Here is a 26,436-nt window from a genome sequence, read left to right on the forward strand (position 1 = left end):
GGGAGGGGAAAGGGGGGGAAAGAGTAAGGGAGAGAGGGAAAGAGACAAATTATGAGAGACGCTTGAATATTGAAAACAAGCTGAGGGCTGAAGGGGAAAGGGGAAGCGGGTGATGGTCATGGAGGGGGGGCACTTGTGGGGAAGAGCACTGGATGTTTTATGGAAACCAACTTGACAATAAAGTATAATTAAAAAAAAAAGAGAGAGAGAGAGTTTCCCCAGACATTTCTCAGCAGATCTTTCTATGTCTTGTTGACTAAAGCTGGTTGTATGTCCATCCTTAGCTGCAAGCGAGGCTGGGAAAATCACTAGGTGGTCAAGGAGAAGTGGATAGGAAATGATGTGGGTCCCTCCTACCATGGTGGTATGGGCACTCTTCATACCTGCGGAAATTATTTTTCTATCTGCTTTCCTCACTAGATGTGGGTGAACCAATCAATCAATGATTTCACCTCCCCACTTCTTTGCTTGTATCACTAAGAGCCCTATGCAGGCAATTATTTATTCACATGCAAACTAAAGTTGGTTTCACTACAAATAAGCCCACAATGCAAATGACAATGCAAACATCTCCCAGTTCCCTCAACAAGCTATGATCCCTCTGGTCATCTGACTTGCGTTCTCTTTGCCCGGAATATTCTTCCTGCCACCTCCAACCTCCCCTCACCCATCTTCACATGGCCAGCTCATTCTAACTCTGTAGGTGTCCTTCTAACTCTTACATGTGACCACCTCCTTGAGCTTTCTTTCATCTCCCCGATGTGGCCCAGAAACCCCTGCTATATTTCTCTGGTGCACGCCCCTCTCCCGCCCCATTTCATCCTAGGAGTTGTCACCATGGGTTGTGACTTCTCCCTGTTGATGACAGTAATCACCCCTGAGGACCAGAACAGCACATTCAGAATTAGTAGGTTCTCCATAAACTTCTGTTGATTAAAACATTTATACCAGGGTTTGGCAAAGCTTTTCATGTAAAGGCACAGATGGGGAATATTTTCAGCTGTGTGGGGCCCACGACCTCTGCTACAACTATTCAACTCGCGAACAGAGAGAGTGAGAAAGAAGCCATAGATAACACATAAACTAATGATCATGGCTCTGTTCCAATAAAACTGCATTTAAGGGCACTGAATTTGAATTTCATATAATTTTTACATGCCATGAAATATTATTCTTCTAAAAAAAAATCTTTCTTTCAACCATCTAAAAATGTACAATTCAGGGCCTGGGTGACTCAGTTGGTTGAGCATCTGACTCGAGTTCGGCCCAGGTCATGATCCTGGGGTCATGGGATCGAGCCCCTGTCGGGCTCTGTGCTGACAGTGTGGTGCCTGATTGGGATTACCTCTTGTCCTCTACCCCTGCCCCTCTCACCCATTCCAGCCTTCTCTCTAATATTAAAAAAAAAGTAAAAATCATTCTCATTCTTGAAGGCTCTTGGGCCACATGCTTTGGGTTTTCCAGATCACTCTTGGGGATACATCAGAACCACTTAGAGCAGTAATATAACAATATTTCTTTTTTTTTTTTAGTGTTTTATTTATTTTGATACAGAGAGAAACAGAGCATGAGAGGGGGAGGGGCAGAGAGAGGAGACACAGAACCGGAAGTAGGCTCCAGCCTCTGAGCTAGCTGTCAGCACAGAGCCTGATGCGGGGCTCGAACCCACGAACGTGAGATCTGACCTGAGCCGAAGCCGGAGGCTTAACCGACTGAGCCACCCAGGTGCCCCAGAAATTTCTTAATATCAAGCAATAAATTAAACTTAAAAGTATATTATATGACTTTGCCATAACATCCACTAGATTGTATTTTAAGAAATCAAAGCCAGGGGCGCATGGATGGCTCAGTCAGTTGAGCAGCTGACTTCAGTTCAGGTCATGAACTCCTGGTTCACGGGTTTGAGCCCGCATCGGGCTCTGTGCTGACAGCTCAGAGCCTGGAGCCTGCTTCGGAGTCTGTGTCTCCCTCTTTCTCTGCTCCTCCCCTATTCACACTGTGTCTCTCTCTGTCTTTCAAAAATAAATAAATGTTAAAAAAAATTTTTTTTAAAGAAATCAAAGACAAATTAAGATAAAGAAACTGTCACTGTCAGGGAACCACGCCAACGGACTTGAACAAAATTGTCTGACAATTTCTACACGCAATCCCAGTGAGGATTTTTTTTTCAAAAGATAGATTTTTTTAAAAAAATCTTATTTATTTATTTTGAGAGAAAGAGAAAGTATCTGCAAAGGGCAGAGAGATAGGGAGAGAGCAAGAGAATCCCAAGCAGGGACTGCACCATCAGCACAGAGCCCAACACAGGGTTTGAACTCATGAATGTGAGACCATGAGCTGAAATCAAGAGTCTGATGGGTTTTTTTTAATGAATGGGGAGGGGCAGAGAGAGAGGGAGACACAGAATCCGAAGCAGGCTCCGGGATCTGAGCCATCAGCATAGAACCCGACTCGGGCTCAAACCCACAAACCTTCCTGCCTGATCATGACCTGAGCCGAAGTTGGACACTCAACTGACTGAGCCACCCAGGAGCCCCAAGAGTCTGATGTTTAACTGACTGAACCACCCAGGCACCCCCTGATGGGAATTTTTTTTTAACTAAGAGGATATTTCTTTTTCATGATAAAATTATTTATCTTAAATAATATCCAAAATACGACTTAGATCAAAGAAAGTAACCACTGAAAAAAACAGTGGTTTGGGGCGCCCAGGTGGCTCAGTAGGTTGAGCGCCCAAATCTTGGTCTATGCCCAGGTCATGATCTCACAGTTGGTGGGATAAAGTCCTGCATCAGGCTCTGCACTGTGCACGGGGATTCTTGGGATTCTCTCTCTCCCTCATTCTCTGCATCCCTCATACTCTCTGTCTCTTTCTCTCTCTTTCTCAAAATAAATAAACTTTTTAAAAAAGTGGTTTTTTAAACTGGATTTCACATGTTACAGGACTCTAAAGTGCTGAATGGTAGTGAAACTATGAAGAAACAGGAATTTCCATGCTCTGCTGGGGACACGGGCCATGTGGACTGGTATCCGTGGTGCCAGGAGGTAGCAATTCTACTCCTAGACATGTTCACATGGCTCTTTAAGAGTTGCCGCAGCACTATTTGTGGTAACAGAGTTAAAAGATCCGGGGAGGATAAAATTCTTCTCCACCCAAAAGAACTATTTCCACATTAGAGGCATCTGATTGGATGAACACAGAGCAATATGGAAGTACCCTAAAAATGTAGTGTTTGGCAGAAAAAAGTGAGAAACAGAATGAAATGTACCAAATAACACTATGTAAATCAAGAAGATAAACAGGCTAAGCAACAATGCTGGGTTTGTAAGAATACATGGGAAAAGATACACATTCAACATACAAGCAGGGCTAGTTTGGGAGAGGAAGACACACCTTGTAGAAACACACATAATACAGGGGATGCTTAGGTGGTTCAGTCGGTTGAGCATCCGACTTCAGCTCAGGTCATGATCTCATGGTTTGTGGGTTCAAGCCCCATGTTGGTCTCTGTGCTGACATCTCAGAGCCTAGAGCCTACTTCTGATTCTGTGTCTCCTTCTCTCTCTGCCCCTCCCCTACTCACATGCTGTCTTTCTCTCTCTCTCTGAAAAATAAACATTTAAAAAAATGTTTTAAAAACCATACATAACCCAAAAGATGTACCATGAACTGTTCCTGAGGGCTGGGGAAAAAAACAAAACAAGCAAAACAAAAATCAATAAGAAGGACATAAACCTCTTCAACCTGTAAACATCACACAGCAGTGAAATATCAGAGGTATTTCCAGTTGAAACCAGGAAGAAAAGGTAGAGCCAATTATCTCATAAGTGCTGAACATTGTTCCGGGAATTTCTGACCAACACATCAAGACCCAAGATGGAAATAAAAGTTATACGTAAAAGGTAACTGGGTAGGTAGATGGATAGACACACAGATATAGACACACATACGCACATATGCATAGATACGAATTGTATCAGCTTCCAATTTAGCCAACTTCTGACCATAGAGCTACTTTAAAAAGTCCTTTCAAATATCTTGGCAGGTTTCAGCCAGGATGCACAGTAAATATTCCTGGCAGTATTTAACAACACCAGGGACCCAAGAGGCATTCCCCCCAAAGGCTGTGAAAGATGATACTTGCCAAAGATCCGGGGGGCTGGCAATAGACCCTCTCTGCAAATGGGCTGCAACCCGCATTTCTGTCCAGCCATATATGAGGACCTCCAACACAAGTTCTTAGGACACAAAACAAGACAAGAAAGTAACAGGTACCTGGGAAGGAAAAGGATGAGTAACAGATGGATTTGGATTTGGAAAGAGACAACATGAAATTTTACCTTCCTCTCTTAACTGAGCAGGAGAGAGATTTGGGAAAGTTGACCCTCGTGAGAATTCTCATTCTTTGCTGGCTGTGGCCAGCTTGTCTACGATCTCATCTACAGGATCTAAAGCGAGTAGGGTTTCAAGTACAGAGAGTGTGTGGGGCTCCTGGGGGGCTCAGTCCATTGAGCGGCTGACTTCCGCTCAGGTCATGATCTCACAGTTTATGAGTACAAGCCCCACACCAGGCCCACTGCTGTCAGTGCAGAGCCTGCTTCAGATCCTCTCTACCCCTCCCTCTTCTTGCACTCTGTCAAAAATTAAACAAAATAATAAAAAATTTAAAAAACCCAGAAAATTTTAAAAAATAAAATAAATATTAACTATAGAGAGTGGTTCTGGTATCTAACCAGAAATTGGCAAGATTTTCGAAAGCCTTAATTTTTTAAAGTTTATTCATTTATTTTAGGAGAGAAAGAGCAAGTGGGGGAGGGGCAGGGAGGGAGAGGGAGACAGAGAATCCCAAGCAGGCTCCACGCTGACAGCAGAGGGTCGGCGGAAGCAGGACTCAAACCCATGAACCATGAGAATATGACCTAAGCTGAAGTCAGACACTTAGCCAGCTGAGCTACCCCGGTGCCTCTCCATTCACTTTAATTTTAAAATTTAATTTTAATTTAATTAAAAATTTTAAAATTTAATTTTCTCTTGCTGTTTAAGGAAATCACTGGTAGCAGGTTACCAAAAAAATCCCTCAGATCCCGTCAGCCCTGGGAGGGGCCCACGGAAGGGCTCTCCTTCAAGGGTAGACACAGGGGCACCCATAGGGCCACCAACAGCCGACTTTGGTTTACAGTCATGTAGTCTCCTCAGAGTGGAGAGACCACTCAGACAGAGGACTGGTGGGATGACGACTCAAGCGAAGAAAGAGAGGAAGGAGTGGCAGAGGGACATCAGTCTCATGGCTTTTTCTGTTAGGCACCTCAACCTTTAATTTTTCTTTAGCCTTTTGTGATGAATATTTCAATAAAGCTATTTTGGAAATTTGAAGCCCTTTCAGGGCTTCTGCATGCCAGTTAAAATAGGTGTCCCATGTCCCATTCTATTTGTTTGATTTGGGAACCCTTGCTTTCTAATGCTTTTTTTTTTTTTTTTTTAGAGAAGAGAGAACACGTGAGCAGGAGAAAAGGCAGAGGGAAAGAGAGAGAATTTTTTAAAATTTTTTAATGTTTATTTCTTTTTGAAGAAGAGAGAAACAGAGCATGAGCAGGGGAGGGGCAGAAAAGAGGGAGGCACAGAATCTGAAGCAGGCTCCTGGCTCTGAGCTGTCAGCACAGAGCCCAATGCGGGGCTTGAACCCACGAGCTACGAGATCATGACCTGAACTGATGTCAGATGCTTAACTGACTGAGCCACCCAGGGGCCCCAAGAGAGAGAATCTTAAAGTAGGCTCCACACTCAGTAGTTCAGAGCTGACCCGGGGCTTGATCCCACCTGAGATCATGACCTGAGCCAAAATCAAGAGTCAGATGCTCAACTGACGGATCCGTCCACCCAGGCGCCCCTCGAGTGCACTTTTTAAATGAATGACCCTGTTTAACTGGAACATTCCTCATAAGGCCCATTGTTCCAAGTTGTCTTCTGTGAGATCAGCCCATGCACTCGAGGAGAGACCATAATTGTTTTAACATAAAACCAGCCATAGTTGCTAAGGAGGCGCCTGTCAAGCCATGCTTCAAGCATTTAGATGTCGGGATCCCATTTCTGGAGTTTTCCTGAGAGCAAACTAAAAAAAATCTTAGATAGCCTAGGGGACAAGGTTGGGGTTGAGAGACTTCAGTGTCTGACAGTGTGCCTTTCACAGGATACGCCTTTTTCCCAGAAGACGGCCTCTGCCTCCGGTATCTGACCTGTGACCAGTTGTCCCTCGTTGTACAGAATTTTCTTGCTGGTGGCAAGCGCCCCACCATGAAACTTGCTCATCCGTGGCCCCCTTATCTTTACCCAGCAGCCTTGCGCTTTGGAAATGGCTCTCACAGGAAGGGGGCAAGTGCTCTAGCGGCGTCTAGGTGCTGAAACCACACCCACCGAGTCTCATTTAATCTTGCTCTCAGGAAAGCTCACAAGTTTAAATCTAAACCAGGCACATTCTAATTCATAAACCAAGCACATTCTAAATTCAGAAACCAAGTGCATTCTAAATTCAGAAACCAAAAGAGTACTCACAGAAGGACAATCTGTCCTTATCCAAATCCAAAAAAAAAAAAAAAAAATTCAGAGAGCTCAACCAAAAGGAGGGAGCTTGAAATCAGAGAGGAGACTCACAAAACCAGAAGCAGAAGGCCCCTCACGAAAGCGTTGAGCTCAAGGGGCTCCATGCAGGCGACATGCTTGATTCCCAGGCTCCTCTTCCCCAGAGCTGGAGGGTCATGGCTTTCCAATCTCACTTCTGACACCATTGAATGTCAGCCTAAGTAAGGAGGTCAACTGAGGCAGGCTTTAATTATCAGAAACTTGAGTTTATTTTGGAACAGCAGAGGAATTGCAATTCAGGAAAAACATGCTTCAGCAAACTGTGGGGGGTCCGCTGAGGGTTTGGGGTGGGCTGTATTTCCAGTCAAGGAGTACAGAGGGAAAGTGCAGCCAGAGTCCAAGGAGTGGGTTCATTGGCTTGAGGATAGGGAGAGATTCTTGGCAGAGGTTTACTGATTAGGAGATAAGTCTTGGTCTTCCGTAAGTCTGAGACTTAATCGTTCTTAATTTCTGTCTTTCTGAGGGTGCATGTGTGAGATTCTCCATTTCATATCCTTTGGTTTTATTTTAGCTTGAAATCCTTTCACAATATAGCTACAGAGAGGCAATATTATTATCACTGGTAGAAATATAATTATACAGCCAAAAACTGGAATCAGTTTAGAATTAATAACACAAAAGAGCCTGTGTGCAAAATAAATACACACACACAAAAGTCAAGTTTTTCTATTTAACATTATCTACAATATTTTCTATTTACTATTTAATTTCCTTTTTAAAAAAATTTTTAATGTTTTATTTTTGAGAGAGAGAGACAGCATGAGCAGGAAGGGTCAGAGAGAGGGAGACACAGACTCTGAAGACAGGCTGCAGGCTCTGAGTTAGCTGTCAGCACAGAGCCAGACACAGGGTTCGAACCCATGAACCGTGAGATCATGACCTGAGCTGAAGTCAGACACTTAACCGACTGAGCCACCCAGGTGCCCCTTAACTTCTATTTAACCAGCTAGAAGGTGTGATGGCAGAAGAAGGTACAAGACCTATAAGCAGTATAAGAGATGTGAGAAAACACAGAAATGTCCATATTCTTGAAAGAAAAGCTTATGAAATAAAATCTCCAATTCTCTGCCAGTTAATTCATAGTTTATCATAGTTTCAGTTAAAATTCAAAAGAATTTGACAGAATTGGAATTTAGAAACTGGCAATTTTTCCCTGTCTGTGTTTCACTAGAAAACTAACAGGTAAGTTTACCGTAAAATTTTTGGAAGATAGAAATAACTGAGATAAAGAAGAGACATTTTCTCTGCCAGATATTAAATGTATTATGAAGCTAAAGAAATAACATTAGCCTGAGTCAACAAGACTTAATGGACAAATCAAGCAAAAAAAAAAAAAAAAGTAGAGAGCTCTGAGACCATTCCAAACAATGTATGAATTTCATGCATGAGAAAGCAAGCTCACAAACCAACAAGAAGTGTATCATAGAGCAAATGGTGGAGAAATTAGCTGGAAGAGGGGGAGGACCCATTTTGATCCATAGTTTATTCAGTAGGATAAAATAATTTGCAGATGGGGCACCTGGGTGGCTCAGTCGGTTGAGCATGTGACTCTCGATCGCACGGTCATGAGTTCAAGCCTCACGTTAGGCCTAGAGCTTACTTAAAAACAAAACAGGGGCCCCTGGGTGGCTCAGTCGGTTAAGCCTCCGACTTCGGCTCAGGACAGATCTCACGTTCGTGGGTTCGAGCCCCGCATCAGGCTCTGTGCTGACAGCTAGCTCAGAGCCTGGAGCCTGCTTCCATGTCTGTGTCTCCTTCTCTCTCTCTGCCCCTCCCCCTCTCATGCTCTGTCTCTCTCTGTATCAAAAAATAAATAAAACATTTTAAAAAATTTAAAAAACCAAAACAAACAAACAAAAACAAAAAAAACATAATGAGAAGAGTCTAACAGAATGATAGATTTGACTTAGTCAAAATGATAAACTTCTGCAAATAACACTATCAGAGCTTAAAAAGGCAATTAGCCAAACTAGGAAGAGTTATTTGCAACAAATAATACAAAGGATTACTTCCCTTATTTTATAAAGGATGCAGCAATAAATACATATTTGAAAGTAATCAGTGAACACATAATACATGTTCAACTTCATGGTTAATGTAGAGCTACACTCTGTATACACTGTTTATTTCCATTTATACATGTTATGATGCATTAAGTAGAAAACTCAGGATATAAAATTGCACATGCAGAATAATCTAAATGATATTAAAACATACACATGTGCTTTTTAATGGAAACAAAATCACTTAAATATTTTAAATGACTTTCATTTGGAATGGAATTGTAGGTGATTATTTTTTCTTTTGCCAAATGTTCCACATTTTCTATAGTACATATGTATTATTTATATGCTTCATTAAAAAAAATTTTTTTTAAGACAGAGACAAAGTGTGAGCAGATGAGGGGCAAGAAAGAGAGAGGGAGACACAAAATCCAAAGCAGGCTCCAGGCTCTGAGCTGTCAGCACAGAGCTTGATGTGGGGCTCAAACTCATGAACTCTGAGATCATGACCTGAACCAAAGTGGGACGCTTAACCAACAAATTAGTTAACCGTATTTTCCTGCCTTGGTCCCCCACCAGGCAAACTATAGAAACGGCTCCCCACTTTGGTAAAGAAGGCATAAGGGGAGCATTCCTGGAGTTTCTCAGTCAGTGACAGCTTCCGAGTGGTTGAGCCCTGTGGAAACCTCCTTCCTGTCCACACAGGGCCTCTGAGACACGCCACCCTGGGTCTCTCAGATTCATAGAGAAACTCAACCTGCAGGCCAGACCTTCACTGTCATGATCCTGCTCCCAAAGCGGATGTCACATGGTGGGTCTCAAGCTCTCCAGAAACTGAGCAAACCCAAAGCAAGCTTTCCCATCTGAGAGCATTGGTGGACTTTGCCCACCAGCCTGAGGCCATAAGCAGAGGGGAGGAGGAGTTCTAAGAAGACCCTTGCTCCTCAGGAGCTGACCCCCTGCCCCAAAGTGCCTGTCTACTTCTCCTTCTCTTAAGCACCCTGGTGTCTTCTGCAAAAGGGCCCCATTATGCCCATCTTCCAGCCAGATCTGCACTGGCTGAAAGGCTACAACTTAAGCTCCAGGAGTTGGCAGCTTCTTTTGCAATATGAGATCATGCAAATTATTACAGAGATTTGCAACATGCCATGACCAATTCCAGTAGCCAAAAGGACAATGAGAGCAGAAACAACCTCTCTCTCTCTGTCTCTCTCTGTCTCTCTGTCTCTCTGTCTCTCTGTCTCTCTCTCTCTCTCTCTCTCGTTCTTGCTCTCGCTGGGCCCCTTCTGTAATGGATTTAATAATGACCACCTCTCAAGAGGATATGACCAAGTCCTAACCCTTGAAACATGGGAATGTGACCTTATTTGGAAAGTCTTTACAGATGTAATTAAGTTAAGGACCTCAAAGATGAGATCATCCTGGATTTAGAGTGGGCTCTGAATCCAATGGCAGATGTCTTTAGGAAGACAGAGATTTTTTTAAAACTTTTTCTTATTATTCATTTTTGAGAGAGAGAGAGAGAGCATGAGTGGGGGAGGGACAGAGAGAGAGAGGGAGACAAAGAATCTGAGGCAGCTCCAGGCTCTGAGCTGACAGCACAGAGCCTGAGGTGGGGCTTAAACTCGCAGACTGAGAGATCATGACCTGAGTTGAAGTCAGAAGCTTAACTGACTGAGCCACCAGGCCCCCCTAGAAAGGCAGAGAGATTTGAGACTCATGGAGGTACATGGACATCTACAAACCAAGGAATGCCAGGGCTTGCTGGCAACCACCAGAATCCAGGAGAAAGGCGTGGAACAGATTGTCCCTCCAGGGGGAACCCACCTGCTGAAACCTTGATTTTGGACCTCTGGCCTCTTACGAAAGAATGAATTTCTGCAGGGTGAAACCTCCAAGTCTGTGGCAGTTTTGTCACAGCAGCTGCACGAAACAGATACACTGTCACACCCAGCTGTTCAGCAGTCTGGGTCTCCAGGTTCTGGACCCCCCGCCGGAACTCTCACCCAGGCTCATGGTTGATCTGCCCATCTCCTCTGAGTCAGGAACCCCCAGGAATATCCCCCTTCCTGCTACAAGGAGCACTCAGAAGCGCCCTGAGTCAGCACCCTGAGGAGCCTGCGGAAGGGTGCACCCCAGACAGATGACAGCGCCATCCTGCCACCTTCAAAGTGTTTTCCCTTTGTGGCCCTAAAAATAAGCAAATCCAATGAACTACAAGGGAAAATAATTAATGTTGAAATAAAAAACCGTAAGGGCGCCTGGGTGGCTCAGTCGGTTAAGCCTCCGACTTCGGCTCAGGTCAGATCTCATGTTCGTGGGTTTGAGCACCGCATCAGGCTCTGTACTGACAGCTAGCTCAGAGCCTGGAGCCTGCTTCCAGTTCTCTCCTTCTCTCTCTCTGCTCCTGCCCCTCTCATGCTCTCTCTCTGTATCAAAAATAAATAAAACATTTTAAAAAATTTTTTAAAAATTAAAAACCGTAAAGCCAGTATCAAAGAAACCAAAGCCGAGGCAAGACATTACTCACAGCTCTGTCTGCCCTTAGTGACAAGGTCCTTAGTCAGCTCTGACCTTCCCACTAAGTCCAAAGCACGACCAGGCTCTCACCTGCAGATGTCCACAGGTGGCCCTTGAGGGCCAGCCCTTTCAGAGTGCTTTGGAATTCCCTGGGGAATTTGATCAGCTATTAGGATCTTGGGTACTCAGTCCAAGCGTTTCAGGGAAAAGGCGGGCTTTTGTGCTGGCAGGTGACAGTCCTGGAAAAATAGTCTAGGACAGACTTTGAAAGTCTTATCAAAACAAGAGTGGACTGACGCGCAGGCAAGTCCGTGAGCCAACTTTGCTGGGAGCAAAGCAGCTTCCTGCGAGAAAAAAATATGGGTGTGTGACTTAAAATACTGGAGGCCACAGGCCACATAACACCCTCCACGCCTTAGAGATAGCCAGTGTTTTGAATAAGCCCTCCTGGGGTCTCTTTTTAATAGAAAATACCATAATATCACATAATGGCAGTATTACATTCACAGATAGGAACATCCAGCATGCACTGTTCCACAACTCGCCTTTCTTTTATTATTTTATTTTATTGTATTTTATTGTATTTTATTTTGAGAGAGCAGAGCACGTGAGCATGCACACAAGTGGGGGAGATGCAGAGAGAGAGAGAGACCTAAGCAGGCTCCATGCTCAGCACAGAGCCCGACTCAGGGCTCAATCCCACGACTCAGGGATCATTGACCTGAGCCAAAATGGAATCCAAACCTCACCTGACTGAGTCACTCAGCACCTTTCTTGTTTATGTTCCTCTGGTGGTGGTGATTCCACAATAAATTGTTTCTTAAAGGAGTTTGGGTCCGAAGAGCTGGGAAGATCCCTTCTGTCTTCCAAGCTCCAAAGAATTTCTCTCTTTTCTAAGCGAGTGAGTGAAAGGGTTCAGACCTCCAAAAGACAGTCAATACCCAGGACAGGAGTTCAGCAGTGTCCCTGTATTTCCCATGCATTTTGGAATATTTAGAAGAATATTGCATTTTACCCCCACTGGCTTCTCAGCCTTCTGCTAATGTGCTTTCTCCTTTCAAGAGCTGGAGTGAAATTTACAGGCTCCACCTCCATGCCCACCTAGACAGGCAGGGGTGTGGGGAGAGGAGGAGGGATGGATCAGAATCAGCTGTCTGGCAGCCTCCCTCTCCAAAGTAACAAACACCCTTCCCTCTTTATTTATTTATTTATTTACTTACTTACTTATTTATTTATTTTTGAGAGAGAGACTGTGAGCATGGGAGGGTCAGAGAGAAAGGGAGACACAGAATCTCAAACAGGTTCCTGGCTCTGAGCTGTCAGCACAGAACCCGACACGGGGGTCCAACCCACAAACGGTGAGATCATGACCTGAGCCAAAGACGGCCGCTTAACGGACAGAGCCACCCAGGCGCCCCACCCTTCCCTCTTTTAAACCTAAGATATTTGACCATTAAGACATCCAAGTTCAACTTTTCCTTTCTTCCTGGGAGCACTGAGAGGTGAGGAAGATCCTCATGACTTCTTGGAGGACACGGAGTCTGCAGAACATCCCGTGCTTTCCAGTCTGATTCCTTGATATAATTTGTATCCAGGCTCTTGCAGAACAAGATAGTATCCCCTGCATTTATTTATCCAAACCCTACTGCTGGCCATTTGGGCTTTTCCCAAGTTTTTTGTAATTGTAACCCCGGGCTTCAGAGATTACTTCTATAAGGATATTTTTGTGTGTGAGGATAGTTCTGAAAGGTGTTTTCTCAGAAACAGAGTGGCTCGGTCACAAGGGGGACATTCAGTTTTTCAGCAGGCCCTGCCGAACGTCCTTCCAAAAATTTTCACCTCTTTAGTCCTCCAGCCGTGGTCGTGAGAGTGGCCGGCTCGCTGCACCCACACCCTCCATGGACACAGGTCAAGGTAGCTTCACCATAAATATCTTTGCCACAGATATCTCTACTGCAAGCATTTCACTGCATAACTAATTGGCTGAAGGCAATGTTGCCATAAAAGATAAAATAATGAAAATGAAAGAGGCATTTAAAAAGACATAATAAATATAAAAAAATTTAATAAAATCACCATAAGGCAATTTGCCATAAAAAATAAGATGAGGAAAAATAAAGAAGGAACATTCATTAAAAAACATAATAATGAGGGGCGCCTGGGTGGCTCAGTCGGTTGAGCATCCAGCTTCGGCTCAGGTCATGATCTAATGGTTTGTGGGTTCGAGCCCTGCATTGGGCTCTATGCTGACAGCTTAGAGCCTGGAGCCTTCTTCAGATTCTGTGTCTCGTTCTCTCTCTGCCCCTCACCTGATCACACTGTTTCTCTCTGTCTCTCAAAAATAAACAAATGTTAAAAAACACTTTTTAAAGCATAATAATGAAACTTGAAAATGAAAAATGGAATTAAAAGTATGGAGAAGTACAAAATATTTGAATACATTCAAGATACAGAATGTAGATTCACAGCAACACTACACAAAGAATAGATTTTATTTTGTGGATGGTAACTAAGCACGTGCCTCCCGTCAGAATCTCTCATCCATTGTAATACAGTGGTTCCCCCCACTTATCCACGGGGAGTACGTTCCAAGACCCCCAGGGGATGCCTGAAACCTAGGAGAGTACCGACCCCTATATATATATGAGGTTTTTTCCTATCCGTACATACCTAGGACAAAGTTTCACTTATAAATTAGGCACAGTAAGAGATTAACAACAATACCTAATAATAAAACAATCACAACAGTATATTGTAATGAAAGTTATGTAAATGGGGTCTCTCTCTTTCAAAGTATCTTGCTCACCTTTGCTCTTGGGATGATGTGAGACAGTAAAATGCCTACGTGAGGAGATCAAGTGAGGGTAATGACGCAGGCGCTGTGACACGGCATTAGGCTACTCCTGACTTTCCGGCGACACAGGAAGGAGAGTTGTCTAGTCGTCTGTTTCTGTCAGTGTCGACCAGGGTAAATGAAACCGGGGCTAACCAAAGCTGTGGAAAGTGAAACTCCAGATAAGGGGGGAACAACTGTATGCCTTTTTTTTGGCTTGTTGATTCGTCTCCTCATTCTGCATCACAGTGTTTCTTTTGCACTAAAATTTATTTTCATTAAGAGAGGTATCCATTTCCAAACACTAAGATGAATATCTGTAACCGAGCTCTGTGTTGTGTCATGAAAGCCTTCCACACTGTTCTTTGTTCTTGGCATGTTGGTGCGCGTCTTGTTGACAGAAATGTGGAAGAAATGCCAATGCTGTAAAGCATTTACCACCGAGCGTTGCGATCACCGTAACTGATACGTTATCATTTTCGGAGGTGGTGTAGTTTGCAGTGCTTTCCATGCTATTTCACACTTGCCAGTAAGCTTTCTCACCCGAACTTTTCATCAAATAGATACACATAGTTGTTAACACCTGCTATCTTAAGACCCCCATCTCTGCTCAATGCTGATCATTATGAGGGCTAGCAAACTTTTATATAACTTGTAAATGGGAAATGTGTCCATGGAGAAATGAAACCAAATGCCAACCTGTTATTACTTTACCTTCTATGGCAAAATCGCCTTCTGGCCAATTAGTTATGTGACAAAAACGTTTGTGGCAAAAACTCTTGCAGCAAAGATGCATATGGCAAAAATACTGGACACGAGTAGACACGACTAAACCTGTTCATTGTTGTTGATCTGATGAGCCACTCTTGTGTCTGATTTGCTTTTAACTATTCATGAAGCAAAGCATCTTCTCAAATGCTTCTTACTGCTGACTGTGTTCTTGAGTGATTGGTTCTTAAGTGAAAAAAAATTCAACGTATTAAGTTATATTGTTTCCTCAAGGAAGTGCTCATTATTCTCAAGAGAATACGTGGAAATTCTTACTCCCTGTAACACACGGGAGTTTCGCACTTCCTGTAGGAAAAGAGACTATTCATTTCAGCGACAGCTGAACACAGAGCACTTGAAGTCACATCCGAGGACTCATCAAAGGAAACACTTCTCCTGGTTTCAAGGGCCTGTGATCACCGGGCTTCAGAGGCAAATTTATAGACTCCACACACAGGAAGAAGGCATTTCACACGGCAAACATAAATTTTACACAAGAAAAAGAGAGAGAGATCATCAGTTGTTTAGTTCAAGTGAGTTTTGAGCCAAATGAGATGTCAAAATCTTGATATTAGGAGGCTCGTCTTGTTTTCAAGTTTTTATTTAAATTCTAGTTAGTTAACATATATGGCAAAATTGGTTTCAGGTGTAGAATTTAGTGATTCATCACTTACATACAACACCCGGTGCTCACCCTACAAGTGCCCTCCTCAATGCCCATCACCCATCTAGTCCCTCCCCCACCCAGCTCCCTCCATCAACCCTCCATTTGTTCTCTATAATTAAAAGTCTCTCATGGTTTGCTTCCCGCTCTCTCTTTACTTCCTTCTCCCATGTCCATCTGTTTTGTTTCTTAAATTCCAAAAATGAGTGAAATCATATGGTATTTGTCTTCCTCTGACTGATTTATTTTGCTTCCCATAATACACTCTAGCTCTGTCCATGTTTTTGCAAATGACAAGATTTCATTTTTTTGATTGCTGAGTAATATTCCATTGTATATATACCACATCTTCTTTATCCATTCATCAGTCCATGGGCATTCAGGCTCTCTCCATAGTTTGGCTATTGTTAATATGCTGCTATAGACATTGGGGTGCATGTACCCTTTGGAATCTGTATTTTTGTATCCTTTGGGTAAATACATTTACTGGACTGCAGGGTAGTTTTATTTTTAATGTTTTGGGTAAATACAATTACTGGACTGCAGGGTAGTTTTATTTTTAATGTTTTGAGGAAACTCCATGCTGTTTTCCAGAGCAGCTGCACTAGTCAGCATTCCCCCCCAACAGTGTAAGAGGGTTCTAAGGAGTCTGGTCTTGATGAATTGACCCCATTTATATCTGTCCCTTCCAAAGTACACTTCCCACCTCCTTTGCTGCTAGAGCTTCAAATGTGAATGAGGCTCTGACAATTAGTGCTGTGGCCCAAGATTTGGGAGGAGCAGGTGAGATGGGGTGTGAGGACAAGCAAGGTCAAGAGAAACTGTGTTCTCCAGCATTCCGGCATTGTGGGCACCCATTCATGGAGCAAAGGTGGCCCTTGATGTCCAGGTCACAGGAATCATGGTGGTGTTCCAGATCATTCTTGGGGGCTACAACTCAGAACCCACTCCTCCACCCTTTTCTGATGACTTTAAAAGCCTCTAATTCCTTTACTGCTACAATCACCTGGCATAGCTTCTCTGTCCCCCAACCAAACCCTGACTGATATAGCTCACAAACTCTTATCTCCATGGAGCCAGGCAAGACACGGGGAAGAAAAGCACGGACCAAAGGCAATGCTGCCCTGAGTCATGCTTATTATGGGTTTCCTAATAGCACTCTGGTAAGATAACCTTACCCCTATAGAAAATGTGAAATGTGAGGGGCGCCTGGGTGGGTCAGCCAGTTGAGTGTCCAGCTTCAGTTCAGGTCATGATCTCACGGTTCTTAGGTTCAAGCCCTGCATCAGGCTCGATGCTGACAGCTAGCTCAGAGCCTGTCTCCGGATTCTGTGTCTCCCTCTATCTCTGACCTTCCCTTGCTTATGCTGTCTCTCTCTCTCTCTCTCTCAAAAATAGATAAAACATTAAAAAATTTAAAAAAACAAAAAGAAAATGTGAAATATGGAAGACCAAAGAACAAAATAAAAATCGTCTGTTGCTCCACAAAGATCAAATATCGATGAGAAGAAACCATTTGGCCCCACAGAGGTATAGTCCTGATGGGCCTGGCTGTTGCTGCTCATTTGCATGCAGAGTCAGCGCCCCAGTCAAGGGGAGCTTGGGCTGATTTGGGGGCTTGCACTTAATATCAAGTCCAATACTACAGAGCAGCTCCCAGCCCCTTCCCAAGAGTAAGGGAGAAAAGTTGTGGCACCACAATGTGACAAAATACCCTATCTGCTTCCTAGTTCTAACCCACTTGGCAATAGTACCAGGAGGCTGAGTATCACCCCCCGGCCCCCCATTCCTGGAGAGGGTCCTCCATATCCCTCCAGCCCAAGCCATCACCCAAAATTGATTTGTCTCCTTATTTCCGATGGGTCTTTTCTCTCTGCCTTTCATCCAAAGTCAAAGTTTCCTTCCAGGGACCTCTTTCCTCTCTGTCCCAGAGAAAATAATGTTAACAATAGCTGTCATTTATTGAATACTCCGAGCTACTAAGCATGTACTCCTCATAAGAACCCTACGAAGTAGAAATTATTCTCAGGTTACAGACAAGAGGCTCAGAGAGTTTGAGTCAATTTCCCAACACTCTGCAACTCATAAGAAGTAGAAGCGGTGTTCAAGCCCACAGCCATCAGGACGCAAAGCCTGGTTTTAATCCTTGAGCTGTGCCCCACTCTTAGGAGCCCAGCAAAGTGCCTCTGAACTGCTGCTGTCTTTGGGGAAGCTGTTGCTCCACACAGAAGTCTGTTTGCTCACAAACCCTTCCCCCGCCCCCTTAAGAACACCTTGATTGAGATCTAATTCATATGCCAGAAAATACACATGCCATAGTTCTTAGTATACCCAGAGTTGTGTATCAGTCACTACTATCAGATTCCAGAATGTTTTCATGGCTCTGAAAAGAAATCTCATTCCCATTAACAGTCATGCCTACTCCCTCATCCCTCTAGTCCCTGGAAGCCTCTCCTCTACTATTTGTCTCTATCAGTTTGCCTATCTGGACATTGCATGTGAATGGAATCATAAAACCGGAACTTTAAACCTTTTTATGGCCAAATAATATTCTGTTGTATAGATATACCACTATTGTTTATCCATTCATCAGTTGATGAACATCCAGGTTGTCTTTACTTTTTGGCTATTATGAGTGGTCCTACAATGAGCATTTGTGTATGGATTTTTGCATGGACCTATATTTTTAGTTCTCTCAGGTATGTACTTAGGAATGGAATTGCTGGATTATGTGGCAAATCTATTTTACTTTTTTGAGAAGTTGCTAAGTTCTCTATAGCAGCCAGACCATTTTACATTCCCACCAGCAACGTGTGAGGGTTCAAATTTTTCCACATGCCTGTTACCATTCATCTTTTTTTTTTTAAGTTTATTTATTTTAAGAGAAAGTGATAGAAAGAGCCCAAGTAAAGGAGGGGCGGAAAAAGAGGGAGAGAAAGAGAAAATCCTAAGCAGACTCCACATTGTTAGTGCGGAACCTGATGTGGGGCTTCAACTCAAGGACTGCAAGATCATGACCTGAGCCAAAGCCAAATGCTTAACTGACTGAGCCACACAGGCGCCCCCCCATCTTTTTTATTATAGCCATCCTAATAGGCGTGATGTAGTGTCCCATTTTAATCCTTGGGTGCATCTCACTCTTAGGACTTTGGTCTGCACTTCCCTAATGATTAATGATGTTGAGCATCTTTTCATGGGCTTTTTGGCCATTTGCATATCTTTTCGTTGATTGTTCATTATCTCTTCAAGTCCTTTGCCTGTTTTTAGTGGGGTTATTTGTATTTTTATTACTGGTTTGCAAGAGGTCTTCATATTTCCTGGGTGTAAGTGCTTTGTCAGATATATGATTTGGTAATAGTTTCTCCCATTTTCTGTTCTGTCTTTTCAACTTCTTATTTTGATGAAGTCCAATTTATCTGTTTTTTCTTTTGTTGCGATGCTTTTGGGGTATCATTTAAGAAACTGTTGCCTAATGCAAGTCATGAAGATTTACTCCTATGTTTTCTTCTAAAAGTTTTATAGTTTTAGCTCTTATATATATATATATATATATATATATATGTATATGTATATGTATATGTATATGTCTTTGATTCGTTTTCAGTTAATTTTTGTATTAGGCTGGATTTTATATTGAATTAAATTTTGTATGTTGGTGTGAGGTAAGGTTACAGTTTCACTCTTTTGCATGTGGGGCCCAGTTGTCTCAACACCATTTGTTGAAGAGACTATTCTTTCCCCATTGAATAGTCTTGACACCCTTATCAAAAATCAATTGCCATAGATGTGTGGGTTTATTTCAGGATCCTCAATCCTATTTCATTGATCTACATGTCTATCCTTATGCCAGTACCACCTGTTTTGGTTACTGTAGCTTTGCAGTAAGTTTTGACACTGGAAAACGTGGGTCCTTTCACTTTGTTTTTCTTCTCAAGATTGCTTTGGCTATTGGTTTGGCTATTCAGGGTCACTTGCAGTTCCATATAAATATTAGTATCAGCTTATCCATTTCTATAAAAAAAAAGTTGGAATTTTGATAGGGATTGTACTGGATCTGTAGGTCAATTTAAGAGTACTGCCATCCTAATAATATTAAGTCTTCCAATCCATGAACATGGGATGTCTGCCCCTGTCTTTAGGTCTTCTTTAATTCCTCTTAGCAATAATTTATAGTTTTGAGAGAATATTTCTTATTGTTTATTTGAGTTTATTTATAACTATTTTCCAGTAGAGATGTAAAATTGAAGGAAATTTGAGGGACTCCTTTACCTCCCCTGAAACATCATCAGGTGAATTTATCAACGAAATGAACCATAACAGAGCAGCTTACCGGGCTAGGACCCAAGGTGGCATGTGTACCAGTTTTCTAGGGCTGCCATAATCACATACCACAGACTGTGGGGCTTAAACAACACAGATTTACCCTCTTACAGTTCTGGAAGCCAGAGTCCAAGGTTAAGGTGCTGGCAAGGCTTGGTTTCCTCCAAGGCATCTCTCCTTGGCCTGCAGACAGCTCCCTTCTCTCTGTCTTCACAGGGTCTTTCCTCTGCGTGCACACATCCCTGGGGTCTCTGTGTGTGTCCTAATCTCCTTTTCTTGTAAAGACACCAGTCAGATTGGATTAAGGCCCACCTTAATGGCCTCTTTTCCTTTTGTTACCTCTTTAAAGGCCCTATTTCCAAATATAGTCACATCCCAAGGCATTGGGATTTAGGGCTTCAAGAGATGAATTTGGCGGGGCAGGGCGTGGGGAGAGGCACAATTTTATCCACAAAAGGAAGTTAGGAGATATGTAGCAAGTGCTACTCTATGAGATTACTTTTATTTTGGAGCCAGAGAGAGAAGTTTGAGCTCCCGGGTGAGGAGCCAAGTAGCTCAGGACAACCAAGATACCATTTGCAGTTGGAGAGGCTACCAAATGTCCGTTGAACAGATGTTCTGCCCAGCCCACCCATTTTACAGATGAGGAAGCTGCAGTGCAGGGCAGAGGCCCAGGTCACACACACTCAAAGCCCATGCAGAAAAGCCAAAAAGCGTGGGGGTCACAGTGGATGTGGCAGAGACAACTGTCCACCACAGAGTCCCTTCCATCCTGTAAGGAGAGGCACCAGGCTGGCACTCTATCCCCAGCCCCTCTGCATCTATGTGGCCAGGATCACAGCAGGAAACAGAAGGCACACCCATCCTGGACAATTATGAAAAGTTTAATGATGAGAGCGTTTACAAGGATGCATGCAGTGTGAGGGTGCAGTTTCCTGGGGCTGCTACCAGTGGGCAGTGGTTACCACCCTGCAGTCTAAAATAAAGGCAAGTGGGGGGAACAGGGACACAACTCGGAGGGAGTGACCCTGTGGAAAGGGCAGTGACAGAAAAGTGGCCTTTAGTAGAAGAACATAGCCAACCTATGGACCTGGTTGGGACTAGGGGAAAGTCCCGAGTCAAAGAGGGAATGGAAGAAATACATACCTTGGCCACATTCTTCAGTTTTCCTGCCAGTGACTTCTATGACCAAACCCAACTCAAGTAGAAGACAAAGGAGCCCATTAGTGCCATCCATTCAGGTCAGTCACCTGGCTGAAGGCTGGAAGTGGAATGAATAAGGGCAGAAAGTCATTCAGTAAGAGCAAGGAACGTTCTGTATGCAGAACTTGCCTGACTTCTGACAACGGAATGTGGGCAGAAGTGACGGGGGTCCCTCTCTTTGCTCTAACCCACTGAAACACCCTCCCAATCTTCTATGCTCTCCGCCACATGTTGGCTGGAGGTCAAGTCCCCACGGAAACCACATGAAGAAGATAATAGTGGTGCCTCCTCAGCCTGAGTCCCCAGATGCCTTCGTGGAGAAGATCCCCTCCCCACCCCACCAACCAAACTTTGCATGACTCAGAAACAGATGTCTGCCATGTTAAACTGAGATTCCAGTTTATGGGCTGCAGCTAGTGTCACCTTAACTGATACAGTAGAAGCAGATTAATCAGGACTGACTTCTCAGAAGAGGAGCTGGATTTTGATCTGGGCATGTCCAAGTCACTATAAAGTCAAATGAATGAATTTGCATTATCAGAAATGCACTTCATCTGGCTGAAAATAAAGATGTGGTTGAGCCACAAAGCCTGCGTCTGCTATTTCTCTGGGGACCTGCCGTTGGCTCTAGCTCAGATGTTCTGCTCTGTCAAAGGTCCTTTTCTCTTCTTGAGCTGACAGAGATCCAAGCTGGCGAATGATTCACTCGTCAGCCAGGAAAACATAACATTCTTCATTGCAAGTTGCTTTAGAGTTTGCGTAAGGCTGGACTTGGGAAGATCTGCTCCAAAGGTTGGAAAGGGCCCTGGATGAAAGCCAGGATCCCAGACCCTCGGGCTCCCTTGACATCTCTAATCCTCATAAAGGATGGTAGGGAGAAAAGTGCTTTGTCAGATGCTTCAGAATCTGTCTGGAGATTTACACACCATGTCCAGCCGCCTCCAGCTATCTGCCCCCTGATAATCTGAGATCTACCCTCCATCCCAGGCCTCAGGTAGAGAACCGGAGCATGTCACTAGACAGAGCATGTGACTAAAGGGAAATCCCTTCCTGATAAGAACTGCTGGGATTTCAAGGGCCATGTGGAGAGCTGTGGGGCTTTCCAGCCAGAGCGCTTTCGGCAAGACTCAGTACTTTCTTGAGTTGATATGTTTAGACGGGCCTGACCTGGAGAGTTGAGGCCTGTTCAGGAGAATTTATGACCTCACTGGCCTTAGCCTGTGGTTTCCCACAGGCAAAAGAGGGAAACAGAGAGGAGTAGCTCTGGGTCAATTTGATCATCCCCGCCCAACATGTCTACACTATTCATACGCATTAGGATTGCATCTGATTGCACATAACAGAAACTAACAACAGTGTCTTTCAGAAAAAACCCTCAGAAAGTCTGTCCCACTTCCATGGCGGGCGCCGCTGGCCAAGGAAAAGGGGGAGACACAGACTACAGTGAGAAATTGCTGTAGGCGAAGAAGACTTGCTCATACACCTGTCACACGTGACATTTGTCACATCCCTGATGGCTCAGTTTAAAATTGCACACCCATTTGACTCTATTGTATTAAAATTGTCCTCCCTCCCTGCACTTGACTATTGTGTTTTCCTTCCTGACACTTACCACACCCCCTGACATCATATGTGGTATTTACTTATCTGACCTCCCTAGTTTCTAGAACAGTGCCTACCTTACAGTAGGTGCTCAGTAAATATTTGTTACAGAAATGAATACATCACTGCATTTGCGCTTTCTCAACAACTGAATGTGGCAAACAGGGAAAAGGATTCTATTAGCCACTTTATGGATGTGGAAACTGAGGCCCAGAAGGTTGACTTCATGAAGCCAGTAGAGAACTCAAGTAACCCCAGTTTTTGATTCCTAATCAAAGCCCCATCCCCAACCCTAGCAGAGGGGGCGGGGGGGGGGTGCGCAGAGGGGAGAAGTAGAGAGGCTTTTTACCTGTCCCGAGCCTGTGTCCCAGACTTATGAAAGATCTCATCTGGCCTCTGCTCAAAATTTTTGATAAACTATTCAGGAATAAGGTGATAAGAGAAGGAGATAAGTTATTCCCAACAAAGAGCCTGGGACTAGGGATTTTAGAAACCAGTGGCCTGAGGGCTGGGAAAGGAAAGGTGACATTATCAATGAACAGGTAGATTTTTGGTGCCCTCAATACCACCCCCATCCTCCCTACCCCCCACTATTTACTCTGTTCCCATGGGTAGTGAGCTCCCCATCTGCGGAGGTGTTTACGCAAGGATTGAATGTCCACTCGTGGAGCAGGCCTGGGGTGCAGATTTGTATTCACATCCACGGAGAAGGCAGGCTCACAGCCACACCGGTCTCCAACAACCGCACCAAAAAAGAGTCCTTGCGCCACCTGGTGGACGTGACTTTAAACTGCAGGCCTTTCCAGGGAGAGAAGCCCGCAGCCTGAGTGTCCCCAGAATCCTGGGCAGTGAAGACAGAATGGAGGCTCTACCAGTTTTACAAGAACCTGCACCCAGTTTGTAAGAACTCAGCACATCCTCAGGCACCAGTAGGCTTCAGAGAGGCTACTGAGTCACAGGACTCAGGGCTTGCTAAGGCATGTCCCTGGGACTGGAGGGGACACACCCTCCCCTAAACTTTATTCCAGACTCCTGGGAAGACAAACTGAGAAGCCCCCTGGCAGGAGGCTCATTTCTTCATTCTGCTTGTCTTTGGATTTGGGAGTGATGGGAGTGCTTGGTGGCTCAGTCGGTCAAGGATTTGGGAGTGACCTTGAATTGTCTTTGCCAGGAAGTAAAATTTCCCAGTTCAGTATTGCATGAGCCTCTATGAAACCACCCCCCACAGTCAAAAAAGTAACAACAATTTAAAAAAATTATTTTAGGGGGAGCCTGGATGGCTCAATCAGTTAAGCGTCCGATTGGCTCAGGTCATGATCTCGCAGTTCATGGGTTCAAGCCCTACATGGGGCTTTGTGATGACAGCTCAGAGCCTGGAGCCTGCTTCTGATTCTGTGTGTGTCTCTTTCTCTCTCTCTCTGCCCTTCCCCCACTCACCTTCTGTCTGTCTGTCTCTCTCATAAACAAACATTTAAAAAAAATTTTTTTTAACTCCTTTGAAAGCTTTTTGCCCTATGGGCCTCATATCCCAAAAGATTCTGTGTACCCCTACATATTTTCATCATGTTTATTATCCCTTTGCATCATTATTGTCATCAAAGGCCTTTACGACCACCAGCGGGAGCCACCATGGGCCTCAGCCATCACCATAAACCACATGGCGTTCGTTTAATTGAGCAAAACAACAGACATTTGCAAGCTCAGTGGGCCAGGGCCGTCCCATCTGAGGGGAGGCTAGATTCCGCTCAGTCCCCCTAAAACACTGAAAGGGGCTCCGGCTCCCAGCCCAGGCTTCGCTCTGCTCCGGGTGGTGTCCCGGGGAGCCCTGATGCGGGGCGTGCGCCCTGCCCCAGGCCAGCGGCTCCTCCCTCTACTTCTCCTTTTGGTTTCACTTCAGTTCTGGGAAAAGAGCATGGTTTTAATGAACTGTTCATCCCAAGCCCGGTCCTGGGCGGCAGAGGCCAGCCCGGCTCCTGTGAGGTGGGGCAGGGGGCCCAGGACCAGGGTGACTCGCTGCTCTGCCATCTGGTGGGTGAACACGTGAAGGCTCCCTGTGGACCGGCTCTAATGATTTTTCCTCAGAGCATCCTTTGCCCTGTAACGTGGGGCATGTGCAGTTGGTGCTGTTGGGACCAGAGGTCCACGTGGGTCCATCATAGGACAGCCCCTCCCTGTCCCCAAAGGCTGTCTCCTCACCCTCATGAGGGCGTGAGCCCCAATCCTGGTCTGCTTTCCTGCCTTAGCTAGCAAGGCTGAGCCAAGCACGTAACTCAGGGACCCCCCTCGCCCTCCCCCAGGGACGGGCCTCTGCAGCTTTGCCCCCCATGCCCCTGACCACCCTCCGCTCACCATGATCAGAAAGCCCACAGCCCCACCGCACAGCCAGGCCCTCCAGAAACGGGGCAAACAGAGCAGAAACCCCTGTTTTTAAAAGTTTATTTACTTAGATGGGGCACCTGGGTGACTCAGTCAGTTAAGTATCTGACCTGCTCAGGTCATGATCTCACCGTTCGTGGGTTCGAACCCCTCACCTAGGGCTGGGCGCTCACAGCTCAGAGCCTAGCGCCTGCTTTGGATTCTCTTTCTGCCCCTCCCCCACTTGTGCACTCTCTCTTTCTCAAAAAGAAACAAACATTAAAACTTTTTTTCTTTAGGTTCATTTATTTTAAGAGAGAGAGTGCCGCTGAACAGGGGAGGGTCAGAGAGAGAACCCCAACCTCCGGTCAACACAGGGCCCAACTCAGGTCTCAAGCCTGAACCATGAGAGCCTAGAGCAATAGTGGGACACTCAGCCGACTGAGCCACCCAGGTGCCCTGGATCCTTCTTAGGGACACTCTGTCTGGGACCTCCCAAGCAGAATTCACCAGTGCCACTTTGTCACCCACAGTCTCCAGCAGGCACTCCTCTCTCTGAACCCCTCCCTGGGGACTGCGACAATGTCTGATGTGTGTCCATCCCAAAGGCAGGGCCACACTCTCTCTGTATGCCACCAGCATCCCTCCCCATATCAGCATAAACTCTCAGGGATTTCGTAATTTTTAAAAATTTGGTTCATGATTAAAATGCTTTTAAAATATGCACATTCTGATTTCAGAATGACATACTTTTTTGTTTTTTTAATAATTTTTTTAATGTTTATTTTTGAGAGAGAGACAGAGTGCAAGCTGAGGAGGGGCAGAGAGAGGGGGAGACACAGAATCCGAAGCAGGCTCCAGGCTCTGAGCTAGCTATCAGCAGAGCCCAATGCGGGGCTCGAACTCACAAACTGAGGTCATGACCTGAGCCGAAGTCAGACACTTAACCAGCCGAGCCCCAGAACAACATACTTTTTTTAATATATTTACTTATTTTGGGGGAGAGCGTAACCAGAGGAGGAGTGGAGAGAGCGGAACAGAGGATTTCCACGCAGATCTTGGAGCTGCCCCAGAAGCAGCGTGGTTCAGAAGTCCCCCTGAGTGGCCACACCAGCACAGAGGAGGGACCTGGAGCCAGGTGCACCTTCACATTTACCACCAGATGCTGGGTAGTTTGGGGATATCAAGACCTTACCCTGCAAATGTATGTGTTTTCTGTTCATCTCCATAAAACTTCAGAGAGAACACTTGGGTCGAACATGTAGATTAACCTCATGGGGAGGGACCAGAGGAAGAAGCCAAGAAAGGTCGTCACCACTAGGTTCCTCCACGAGACAATGGGTCACCGGCATTGAGAAGCCTGAGACGTGGCAGAGTCACCAAGACTGAAGGAAGTGCTAGATGTCATTACCTTAAACTTACACGGTGTTACACACCAGTCATACCTCAGTAAGGCCAGGGGGCTGTGGAATTTCCTTGTGAGGGAAAAAGCCTATTGCCAAGAATCCATGTAGCAGAGAAGATGCAGAAC

The 26,436-nt window shown here is 44.8% G+C and overlaps 1 protein-coding gene across 2 annotated transcripts in view; it reads right to left on the bottom strand.

Annotated features, from left to right (window-relative positions):
* ETV7 (ETS variant 7) overlaps positions 1-26,436 on the bottom strand; it is a 52,333-nt gene that overhangs the window by 5,492 nt on the left and 20,405 nt on the right. Inside the window, exon 8 of one of the 2 annotated variants that reach the window (XR_003910720.1) lies at positions 20,892-21,006. Coding sequence is in view for 1 of the 2 variants with exons in the window: in XM_029944520.1 (XP_029800380.1) it covers positions 20,988-21,006 (19 nt within the window). In the remaining variant the exon portion in view is untranslated. Of the gene's footprint in view, positions 1-20,608; positions 21,007-26,436 lie in introns of those variants that run through there. The other variant, XM_029944520.1, reaches the window with a different exon arrangement.

This window comes from Suricata suricatta, chromosome 7 (genome assembly GCF_006229205.1).
Source record: "Suricata suricatta isolate VVHF042 chromosome 7, meerkat_22Aug2017_6uvM2_HiC, whole genome shotgun sequence".
NCBI classification, from domain to species: Eukaryota; Metazoa; Chordata; class Mammalia; order Carnivora; family Herpestidae; genus Suricata; species Suricata suricatta.